General features: G+C 44.7%; 1 protein-coding gene across 3 annotated transcripts in view; it reads right to left on the bottom strand.

Moving 5' to 3' along the window:
- epb41l2 (erythrocyte membrane protein band 4.1 like 2) overlaps positions 1 to 12,625 on the bottom strand; it is a 122,479-nt gene that overhangs the window by 62,899 nt on the left and 46,955 nt on the right. For all 3 annotated transcript variants that reach the window (XM_083790387.1, XM_083790388.1, XM_083790389.1), the window contains exons 5-6: positions 12,507 to 12,611; positions 11,324 to 11,366 (exon numbers count right to left, since the gene is read on the bottom strand). In XM_083790387.1, coding sequence (XP_083646513.1) covers positions 11,324 to 11,366; positions 12,507 to 12,611 — 148 coding nt within the window. The remainder of the gene's footprint in view (positions 1 to 11,323; positions 11,367 to 12,506; positions 12,612 to 12,625) is intronic.

Genomic DNA, 12,625 nt, shown 5'->3' with positions numbered 1-12,625 from the left:
GCACACTGTCACTGGCTGGTTCAAGAGCTTTTCATTTAATGTCCACAATATGCAACGTTTGGCTCCCTGGACCTTCCTCCCTGGACCTTCCTGAGGAAGGTCCAAGGACCCAAACGTTGCATTTTGGACATTAACCCATTTAGGCCTGACGTCTTTCTTCGTCTTTCTTCTTCTTCTTTTCTGAAAAACCTCATGTTTCTATATCAGTGGTTCTCAATATATCATGTCAAGGACCCCCAAAAATATATGAAATTGGCCGCTGACCGCCATCTGAAAATGTGTTGTTTCAGGGACCACCTCACAGAAGCAAAGATTTGAGTTAAAAACGTCGGCTCTGAAAGAGTTCAAAGCTTTGCACCACATTTTTTTCAAAAATAGCAGACCTACAAGCTCGTAGCTTTGAGCTTGTAGATCTGCTATTTTTCCATAGCTAAACTATAACATAATGTTTAAAACACCAAAAGGGGTTCCCGCCCAAAATGAGTTAAATAAAAAAAGCATCCCTCCTTCTCTACAAAAAAATACCCTTATATAGGTTATATTTTCACCAAAATATGATTTTTTTGGAGATTTAAATACATTTATTGTCTGAATGGGGGCCTATATGCATTTGCGTTAGATTATGTTTCCACAAAATACAGTTGGATAAGTTTCCACAAAAAGATCAAACGTAGCCAGAAGATTGCATTTTCTCCAGTCTGCTTAAGAAAACGAGACGACAAACTCGGGGCATTACTGCTCATTTTTATTTTACATCACTTGAAAACACAGAAACAGCAGGAATTCTGACTCTGTAATAAAATAACATGGAAAGCCTGACCAATGACTCAATACTGTTGTAACTGAGACTGAACAGATCTAACACATGGTTTCCACATGGTGACAGCAACGCGCTTTGTAAACCTGTTCTTTTAAACAGTGAACAGAAGATGGCCAGAGAAGCTGTTCTCGTACTCGTCGGCATAAACCGTGATCCTAGGCTGCAGCATCAAAAACACATGATCTCCCACCGCCAGCGTTAGAGTGACGGCGTTTGACATGAACTCTTCCTTGCCGTCCTCGTGGTTATACATGATCTCCTCGTCGTTGTGGAACAGCTTCACCCCCATGTCCGAGTCGCGGTAGTAGTTGTTCGACGCGGTGAACGTGAAGAAGTACACTCCCTGTACCGGCGCGGTGAAGACGCCGGTCGTCTTGTTGTAGCCGCCGCCGACGTTGGTGTACACATGGTCGTAAACCATGTGCGTCCATCTTTCTCCTCTCAGCTTTTCGACTTCATCCATGGCGGCGGAGAAGGCCACCTTCGGTGGGGCTCCGTTCGCCGCCAGCTCCGCGACGTCTCCCTTCACCTCGGTCAACGTGGAGTGGACGGCGGTCAGCTCTGTCGACAGGGCTGAGGTCTCCGTCTCCAGCTCGCCCACCTGCTGCCCTGTGGCCTGCAGTCCGGCGCCGAGGGCGGCGATCTTGTCGGACTGAGCCGAATGCTGAGTCTCCAGGCCCTCCGTTGCTACCTCTGTGGCGACCAGTCTGTCCCCGAGGGCGAGCAGGTCGGCGCTTTGGGCTGAAGTGGCGTCCTCGGTGGCTGCGAGTCGTCCTCCGAGGGCCGTGAGGTCAGCTGACTGGGCGGCGTTCGCGTTCTCGGTGGCCGTGACCCTAGACGTGATCTCTGCAGACAGCACCTCAACGTCTCCCTTCACCTCGGTCAGCTTGGAGTCGACGGCGGTCAGCTCCGTCGACAGGGCTGAGGTCTCCGTCTCCAGCTCGCCCACCTGCTGCCCCGCGGCCTGCAGTCCGGCGCCGAGGGCGGCGATCTCGTCGGACTGAGCAGAATGCTGGTTCTCCAGGCCCTCCGTTGCTACCTCTGTGGCGACCAGTCTGTCCCCGAGGGCGAGCAGTTCTGTGACGTGGATTGAAGTGGCGTACTCGGCGGATGTGAGTCGGACACCAATGTTCGCAAGTTCAATTGACTGGACAGCGTTCGCGTTCTCAGTGTGGATGATTCTAGTCGCGAGAGCGACCACATCCGCGGTCTGGTTCACCTTCAGCTCCTCCAGGTGGCTGGCGGTGGCATTCATCCTGGCGAACAGGCAGGACAGCTTCATCGTTTGCGCCAGGTTTTCACCCTCGCTGTCCGTCACTCTGGCTCTCAGGGCCGTCAACTTGTCGGCCTGGTTCGACGTCTCGTTCAGATTGGCGGCCAGTCGAATCACAATCACGGACATGTCGGCCGACTGGGCATCGCTGGCTTCGCTCAGCTGCGCCAGCTTCCTCTCTGCGAGCGCCACCTCCTCCCCGACGGCCGCCACCTTCTCCTCGCTGTGGGTCAGCCTGCCCTCGGCGCCCGCCAGCGCCACGTTCTGCTCGACGATCCCCTGCCCCATCCTCCTCATCTGCTCCGCCTGGCTCTCCACGGTGTCCAGCAGGAGGGCCACCCTGGCCGTGAGGAGCTCCACTTTGTCCCACATGTCCTGCAGGGAGCGGCCGTCGGCCGCCGCGTCCGGCACCACCGCTGCCCCGGACAGACAGAGCAGCGAGGCCAGCACGGTGAAGCTCACAGTAGCGTGCATTTTCTCAAAGGAGGCAAGAGTCTCGCTCTACAGATTACGAAGCAGCTCCAAACATGCTAGAGGAGGCCGTGCTTATATAGCATGCATGGAGCTGTCAAGAGCTTGTGACCTGTTGGCCTGTTGTCGGGCCCAACCCCAAGGACACTGATAACGCACAAAGAAAAAGGTACATGTGTTCCCCCTCGGTTTAAACACAGTTTAACTGCATGTGAAAAGTGACCCGTGTGGCCAGCTGCTGTCCGGTGTGCCCGTATAGCACGTGCCGATACTAAAAGGACTTCTTTGAAGTCCAATACATTACACTAGCATATTCAATGTATATAGGGTAACGTATAGGTATAGTATATAGTATATAGGTAAACGTTTGTGGATTTCTCTTTTTTCCGTATCCGTTTCAAACCGTTAATTGTGTGACCCCACGGCCCACACAGCACACGAGTGGCACACAGACGGAAAACAAATTAAATAATTGGACATTAGACTCTCTCACACGCACACATTGCACATGCAATGCAGCTTGAGCGTGTAGACAGTAATAAAAAATAAATAAAAAATAAAGATTTTCTAAAACTAGCAAAAGACTACACTATATTATGATATCCAAAACCCAGACCATGTCTAGTCTCATATCACAATATTGTAACGGTTTGACTTAGATTCTACTGTTCTACTGCCAGTTAGGCCATGGCCATGTTGCAGTGGTGTGTGTGTGTGTGTGGGTGTGAGTGATTGTGTGTGTGCGATAGCAGATCGCTACAATATCGATTCATTGCCGAGCCCTACTCGGGGGGCCTGTTGAAACACAGCTACCATCCACCTCTGATCCCATTACAAGAAGTGTACAGTTAGGACCCGACAGAACACTATTATCATTATTTTGAGGCAAACAGAAGAACATGCTTGTCAACAGCGTCCAGCGCTGTGCAAACACGGCCTGCCAAGAAACGGAGAGGATTGCCATCGAGCTGGCTATAAGCTCGTGTGGTTGGTTAGAATCACCGAGCTGCCGCAATTAATCTGCAAAAGATCGTATAGGGAGCCGTCTCTCTTCCTTCGAAACTGTCATTCCTGGGTCTAAGAGCCATTATGACCTAATGTTTTGTTGATTGGCAGTGTCACTGCAGCTTGGTCAGTGTCGGGGGGCCAGCCCAGGTATTTAACCAGGCTGATAATCAGGCACAGGTGTTGCCAGTGGAAGACGGCAGAGGCTAACTGTTTTCTACTGCGTTCAGGAGGGCTGGTCGCCTGTGTTTGTTACCGTTTCTTTCTTGTTATTTTATCTGTATGTTGTATAGGAAAAATTACTACGGAAAATAAAGCAAAGTTAAACTCAACGGACATGTTTTGGAGATCAGTTTGTACTGGCACACGTAAGAGCTTCCACCTGGCCGTCGGCAACCAGTAGTGCCAATAAATCCAGTGCCACCAGGTGGATACCAGTTTTGGCCCTCGTTGCCACCGAAGCCCGCATTATAAATAAAAGAAAGAATTTGTAATTCTATTGTGCATGTAATGTGCATATCATCACCTGAACACCAGATTAGAGAAAGTAAAAAAGGCGTCCAAAGGTGCCAAAGGCAACGAGGGCGTCACGGGAAAGGCGTCCAAGGGAGTCATGTTGCACTGAAGGAGTTTTAAGTATAGGACTTTAGGCAGTACACTGGGGATCTGTGCCAGGGGGGATTGAAAGACTTTCATATACTTCAAGAAGAAGCTCATGTCACATCTAAAACAACGCCCCTGCAACGCCTCAACGTGTGTTTTATGTGGCCAGATTTAACTGGCCACATAAAGCCAGTCAAATCGCGGCACTCTGTGAGCTTGTAGATCTGCTATTTTTCAACAGCTAAAGCATAACATAATGCTTAAAACACCAAAAGGGGTTCCCGCCCAAAATGGGTTAAAGGACCTTTTAAGCCTCGTACAAAGCCAACTGGAGTTGTGACAAACCATGACAACAAACACAATATTTTGAGCCGAGCAAATAATTACAAAGAAGAAAAACTACTACCGTTGTCAACTGCCGTTTCTTTTCTTGTTTGCCTGCCCCTCCCCCCCAAAAAAAAAGGTAGACAGTAGCTGTAGACATTTGAAATGTCTACAGGGAAAAATGAATGGGGAATCATGTCCTGGCATGGGTCCCTCGTTGTTCTGAAAGAGACGCTCTGTCTGTCGTGAACCTTTAATATGAACAAGTTTATATCCATACATACAGGTAGTACAGCTAAGCATTTGTGACAGAATTTGACTGAGGGACTGCCATTGGATGGTCATGTGAAAGCAGGGAATCCTAGCTTCAAATTGACATATTGGTTGTTTGACCCAAAAGTTTTGGAGATATGGCTGATAGAGTAATAATGTCTTGCAGAAAACAAGTTGAGAAAACAGGCTTGAAAGGTTCACTCCTGTGGTCTCTAACATTACACCTATAGCTACATGTTTAAGCATTTATTTCATATTTACATGTCTTCATGTGGTCTCTAACATTACACCTAAAGCTACATGTTTAAGCATTTATTTCATATTTACATGTCTTCTGTGGTCTCTAACATTACACCTAGCTACATGTTTAAGCATTTATTTCATATGTACATGTCTTATGTGGTCTCTAACATTACACCTATAGCTACATGTTTAAGCATTTATTTCATATTTACATGTCTTCATGTGGTCTCTAACATTACAACTATAGCTACATGTTTAAGCATTTATTTATATATGTCGATTTCAGCTCGGACACTTATTTCAGGCATGATCTACTATGTGACGAGTCTGCCTGTGCTATTAACTAATTTTTGGGGGGAAAAAAATCTAAAAACAAAAAGTTATTCTCCTCAGGGATTTCAGTCAAATCTGGTCACATTTGCATAACCTGGATGGCCAAACATTCTGTCCTGATGGGTTTCAGGGGACAGATAAGCAAGTACTTTTTACACAGCGCACAGTCCGGAGACACGCTGTTCCTTATGATATTATGGGAAGGTTGTGCGGTGTGCTCAGCTGATGATGTACAGTATGGATTCTAAACAGGACTCAGTGCAAATACTGTACAGTACATAACGCAGTGCATGTACAAGGACACCTTAACAGGACATGGGAATGACTGCTCGAGGTGTCAGCTGCCCTGACGTCTTAAGCAAATTAACCCACTTTGGACGGAACGCATCTGTGTCGCTTCATCGTTTAACCACATTGTTTTTAAACTTAAGTTGTTGGAAGAAAAAACAAATAGCAGATCTACAAGCTTGCTATTTTTTTTAGAAAAAAAATCTTGAAAATGTGGCGCAAAAATCTTTTGAATGTATATTCTTTCCCAGTAAACGCTTTTTTTTGCTACTGGGGGCGGGGGGTCCCTGGAACTATTTATTTATTTTTATCGAAGAACGACTGACATAGAAACATAGCTTTTTCAGAAAACTGTCAGGATCTGATCTCAGGTCAGAATGGGTTAAAGAGTTAAGAGGAGAAAATTTCCGACTGGCTTTGGAATTAACCCATTCTGACCTGAGATCAGATTCTAAAAATGTCTGTTTGAAAATGTCAGTTTTCTGAAAAAGCTGTGTTTCTGTGTCAGTCGTTTCAAAAATAGCAGACCTACAAGCTTGTAGGTCTGAGCTTGTAGATCTGCTATTTTTCAATAGCTAAGGCATAACATATAATGCTAACACCAAAAGGGGTTCCCTCCCAAAATGGGTTAATTACATGATGGGTCGTTGGTCTGGACTGTTTTCATTCCTAGTATTCCTCCATCACTAGGGCCCTAGTAGCAGTAGAGATTACATGACTCAAATCATCCAATTGTCCCGAATATAAGACGACTCTGATTATAAGACAACCCCCGTTTTTCATTTCATTTGTGGGGAAAAAGAACATCGACTGAGGGACTGCCATTGGATTTTTTTCACGTCATAATTATGAAAGCAGGGAATCATAGCTTCAAATTGACATGTTGGTTGTTCAGTTTGACCCACCGGTTTTGGAGATGTGGCTTATATAGAGTAATGTCTTGCAGAGAAACAGCGAGTTGAGAAAACAGGGTTGAAAGTCTCTAACATTACACCTATAGCTACACGTTTAAGCATTTATTTCATATTTACATGTCGATTTCAGCTCTGATACTTATTTCAGGATAATATCAGTCACCTGGAGCAGGGCCGTGTGTTTTCAATTAGTCTAACGTGGTTAGACTAAATAGACTAAAGTTCAATTAGAGTTTGAACTTGAATGGGCTTTTTTTTAATAGGAGGGGCTGAATCTGATCCAAAGATGGAATATCAAATATCTAAACATGTAGCAAATGTCTGGGGTGCACATGAAAGCCAGAGGCACACGTTAAAAAAATGACCCCCGACGTGTATTCTCCTTTTCTTTCTCGACGTAAAACACACCCTTTAAGCCATTAACCCATTTTAGACGTGAGGACAATTCTACAAATGTCTTCAAAAGCATGACAGTTTTCTGAAAAACCACATCTTTCTATGTCGGTCGTTCTCAAAAACCTGACAGTTTTCTGAAAAACCACATGTTTCTATGTCGGTCGTTCTCAAAACGTGACAGAAACATGAGGTTTTTCAGAAAACTATATCGGTCGTTCTCAAAACATTTCCATGTCAAGGACCCAGAAATATATCTAATTGGCCGCCGACCCCCATCTGAAAATATGTAGTTCCAGGTGACATAATCCTTAAAACACCAAAAGGTATCATTATTATTATTGTCTTTATTTATTTATTTTATTTTTTTATACATATTTATTATTATTATTATTATTTGTTTGCATACTTCTATTAGTCTTCTATTATGTCTATGTATATTTGTATGTGCCTTTTATTTCATATGGTGCAAGGTACCGGGGTTGTGGCTCTTTCAGAGCGGGAATTCTGGGGGGAAGGGAGGGAAAAAAAATGTTCGAAAAATGTTGTATAATATTTTCGTGTGAACATTAATAAAAAAACTTTGATCAAAAAAAAAAAAAACACCAAAAGGTGTTCCCGTTCAGAATGGGTGAAGGCCCGAGGGGCAGATTATAACGATGTTTTCCGAATACAAAGATTGTTACGCTATTTTTTAATAGCCATAGCTACAGTATAATATAATGGTTACACACGCTTTTTCCCGGTTTGAATGTGTTGCACACTATCATGCCACACGTTGACATGACTTTATTAGTAAACATGAATTAAGAAGAGTCATTTTGAAGACCAACAGTAGGGTACATAAGTACCCTACTTAAATAAACTAAAGGGGCTGGGATAGAAAAGTAAATAAAATAAACAAATTTTGTTGTGTTGAGCTTGTCTTGTCCATTTAACCAAAATGGGGTTTCATGCATTGCTGGCAGCAGTCTTTATTTAATACTGGTCATTTAAGCTACTAATTTAGACGAAGTAATTCAAGCAGGTCATTTTCGTGACCCGAAAATGAATTGTCACAGGGGACAGGGTTCTCTCTGATTGGCCACGGGGCCAGGGTGCTGTGCGAGAGGGTCCAACCAGAGCCATAGAGAGTAAGAGAAGAGTCACGACAACTTTGTCCCTTTAAAAAAAAGGGACAACCGGAAGTCTGGAATGCATTGGAGTCTATGGGCTCGCGTGAGTACATGAACCACTGTGACCAGGATGGTTTCTGCCCCCGCAATGTCGTAACTCTGTCTTACTACTATGGCTCTGGGTCCAACGACAGACCCGTCATTAGGTTGGTATGTGCTGTACACACGCAACACACACACGCGCACACACACACACACACACACACACACACACACACCTTTGTGTGTGTGTGTGTAAGTGAACGTATACACATAGTACACACACCCACGGCATTCGCACACATGCCAATTGTAAAGCGGTTTAACACTTTACGGGGGCCAAATGATACGTTTTAGCTGGAGATTTTCGTCCAAAAATTACAACTTTTAGAGGGTTTCTCTCTCTTTCTTTTTTTAAGTACAACCGTGTGTGTTCCACCTCAATTGTGGAAAGAGAGAGAGAGTGGGAAAGAGAGGGGGGGTAGGGGGGGCATCCCGAGTGTTGACAAACATGCCATTCCTCAATAAAATGTGTCCTATACTGTACTCCCAGTCCAAACACAGAAATAAATCACACCTGTGTGTACTGTGGTGCAACTCCCCTCTCCCCCTGCCTCTCTCTCTCTCTCTGTAATTAGCAGGCAACAGTGCAACACTATCTCTCTTTCTCTCTCTATCTCTCTCTCTCTCTCTCTCTCTGTTTCTGGCACAACAGCGCCACTTTTGCCCCTACTGCTACTCTAAACATATAGTCACATATTATGCCCGGGCATTTCTGTTACTTGGAGTGGTTGCACCAAATAATTTATGTTATGCTTTAGCCATTTAAAAAATAGCAGATCTACAAGCTCATAGCGAGCTTGTATAGGTCTGCTATTTTTTTTGAAAGATTGTGAAAATGTGGCACAAACCTTTGAATATTTTTTAACTCAAATCTTTGCTTCTGGGAAGGGGGGGGGGGGGTCCTTGGAACAACAAAAAAAATGTGTGGGGGGTTTGAAGTAAAACTATCAAACATTCAAATAAAATGTGGGGTTTTAGTTGCCGAAGTGAAACAGGGTGCTTCTGAATTAGTACAAATCCGAGAAAACGACTCATTTACAGTATAGCTATACTGTAACTGGACAGCCAAATGAGATATTATGGGCAAATAAGTGACATTACATTCATTGTATATACTAGACTAGAACACTGGCCTACTTGGGACGATGCAAGTTGGAAATGCATGCCCCCACACAAGTCATCATGCCCGTGGGAATTTGGGGAACATACGACAAGGCACGCCGAGGGACGCGCGGTTATAACACTAAGCATTTTGGAAACCAAGTAGCCTGTAGACGATGATTAATGATTAGGTTATTCATCGCAGCCAGCTGGCTTTAACGAGATAGCTCCGTGCAACATGGCGAAAGCCTGACGCTTCAGCCATCGTGTGATTGATCTTATGAAACATTTAAGCATTTTTATGCGACCAAATACAGATATTTCCGGGGGTTCCTTGACATGAAATAGTTTGAGAACGACTGACGTTATAGAAACAGAGGTTCTTTCTGACAACTGTCAGGATCTAGAAGACATTTTGTAGAGACGAACTCAAGTGTCACAAGTGTATCGCATATAGAGCGTCGCAGTCCCCGTTCATTTTCCTCATAGACTTTTCAGAAAGTATTTATTTAACCCATTTAGAGATCAGATTCTAAAAAATTCTTCTACATCCTGACTGTTTTCTGAAAAAGCTGTTTCTATGTCTGTCGTTCTTTGATTTTTCAAAAATAGCAGACCTACAAGCTCGTAGCGCGCCACTCGTAGTGGCGCGCTATGAGCTTGTAGATCTGCTATTTTTGTTTGGTCCAAAATAGTGTGTTTGTTGTCATGATTTGTCACGACAAGAGTTGGCTTTGTACGACGCTTATAAGGTCTTTAAATAAATACGTTTTGAAATGTCTACGGGACAAATGCATTGGGAACTATTTCCTGGGCCTGGCGACGTCATGAAAGGAGGCGGGACTGCGACGCTCTATAGCACAGCGCACTTCACAGAGATCAAAATAGGGTGCATTTTTTTTGCATCCCAAAACGCAGTTCATAGTTAAGGGACGCAATAAAACAATGACCTCTTCATCCACGGGATGCACTACGGTACTACTGTGCTGTTTTTCTTTATTCTAGTTTATTTCGCTATAGCTTCAGTTATAATAACCATTTCTTCTTCTGTTTTCTACATGAATATAACCACATTATAACCATATATACAATGAAATGGGAGTTAAATGCTGCAACTTGTAGAAATGGCAATATATGACTCCTAGCGTGGTTGAAGTGGGACTCATGCAATGTCTCTGCAGGGACTCATTTCTAAAAGACCATCCCTGCATCCTATGGGACTCATTACATTGAACGCCTACCGAGTGCCAAAAAACTACTTTCTGGCCTTGACAGCCCCATACATCCAAACAGAAAAGTCCAATATGATTGCATTAAACGACGTTAAACGACATTAAACTCACTTTGCCACTCGATTTGCCATTTACTTTATGCATGCGCATACCCTCTATACATACATACATACAGGCTATAGCCTGCACATTACACAAATAACAGAATTGCTATTTTATTATAACTAGTCCTTACCCATTATGAGATATTTGCCCCCCCTTGTGGCCGTGAAGGGTACTGCGCCTGGGTGCGTTTGTAATTGACTAATAAATTAATTAATAATCATTAATGTGTCAAATCGAAAAAAGGGCTTCGTTACGCCCTCCATATGCATATGGTCAATGCCTGTGTGAAAAGGGAGCGATTGGTGCAGGCAATGAGGAGATAAGTGTTTGTTTCTGACAGACACACACACACACACACACACACACACATGGACAGACATTGTTAGAATTATAGTATGATAATAACATTCTTAGGGAAATAAAAGGGGGGGGGGGAGAAAAAAAGAAAACAAATCCGAGCCCGAGGCTCGGCCCCGGGTCGGGTCGGGACTCGGGACCGGTCGGGGTTCGGGCAGAGTTTGAGAACTTTGACCTCTACAGCCGTGAGAAACACTGTGCTTCACCGTGTCTGTGTGTGTGCGTGTGCGTGTGTGTGTGTGTGCGCGTGTGTTTGTGCGTGCGCGTGCGTGTGCATAAACATGTAATGGATGGATGGATGGATGACCACCCAGGCAAAATGTAATAAACAGATCACAGGGATGCTGGATGTGAAGAGTTCATCTACTTACTGCGTACTTGTCTCTTGATTTCCTTAGTGGGATCCAGCCAACACTGAGAGAGAGAGAGAGAGAGAGAGAGACAGAGAGACAGAGAGACAGAGAGACAAAGAGAGAGAGAGAGAGATTGTTAAATAGATTTCACACAAATACGGACGGCTAAATGAGAGATGTGTGATCTCCAAATAGGGTGCAAGAACAAAATGGCCGCCATGTTTCTTCAGCGCGTCCCTGTGGCTGATCTACCGCAGTGGAGAGTGTGTAGCTGCACAAAATGTGTATATATTTTTTGAATAAAATCTTTATCGCATGATTTTGTAACCCATTTTGTCACCCAGTGTCAATAATCGAATGTGATTCTGGGCGCTACACTTCCTCTGCCAACCTGGGGGGGGGGCAGCGGACTGACCTCATGCTTCCTTCTATGCATGAGGAGTCCAAGCTGCTTCTTTTCACCTGACAGGGGGAGAGCATAGACATCGCTCCAACGAACCGCAGTGGCCAATGAGGCATCTATTTTTGTCCGGCATGTCCGCGCGTACCTATGTATCATTGGTCATGAGTACGAGTATATGACTTATTAGTACCAGTAGGGGGCGCCAGAAACAGAGTGCATGCTCTGTTGCCTGCTAATGAGTGTGTGTGTGTGTGTGTGTGTGTGTGTGAGTGAGTGAGTGAGTGAGTGAGTGTGAGAGAGAGAGAGAGAGAGAGAGAGAGAGGTGGTGGGGGGGGGGGGGGGGGGGGGGGGGGGGCTGCTGGCCAGCAGGGGGAGGCAGTTTTAGAGACCTAGAAGTAGCCCCATAAAAATGTCTACGGTGGATTTTCATGAAACAAAAATTTTAATAGATTGAAAGAGGATAATTCAAGCTTTCCGTACGGCTGCAATGTTGGCGAGTTTGACGTCCGTTTAATTCAATTAAACGACAGGACTTTTCCGTTTGGATGAATGGGCTGTCAGTGGGAAATTGGATCTAGTTAGCACCTCGCCAGGGCAAGAACCCCTCTTGTCGTTAGCATTATGTTATGCTTTAGCTATTGGAAAAACAGCAGATCTACAAGCTCGTAGCGCGCCGAGCTTGTAGGTCTGCTATTTTTTTAAATATGCAAACGTAGCTTTTTTGGAAAACTGTCGGGATGTAGAAGACATTTTTTTTCAGGATCTGATCTCAGGTCAGAATGGGTTCGCGGTACTTACGCTCTGGTCGTGGCTGTCCTTGTACGAGAGGCCAAAGTAGTCCTTCTCCATCAGGTTGAGGTGCTCGCACACCTTGAAGAACAGGAACTGGCCTTTGGCACGTTTCTGTCAAAGAGCAC

The sequence above is a fragment of the Protomyctophum parallelum genome (assembly GCF_964188405.1).
Source record: "Protomyctophum parallelum genome assembly, chromosome: 19".
In the NCBI taxonomy this organism is placed as follows: Eukaryota; Metazoa; Chordata; class Actinopteri; order Myctophiformes; family Myctophidae; genus Protomyctophum; species Protomyctophum parallelum.
This window is presented reverse-complemented; position numbering and strand designations above follow the sequence as displayed.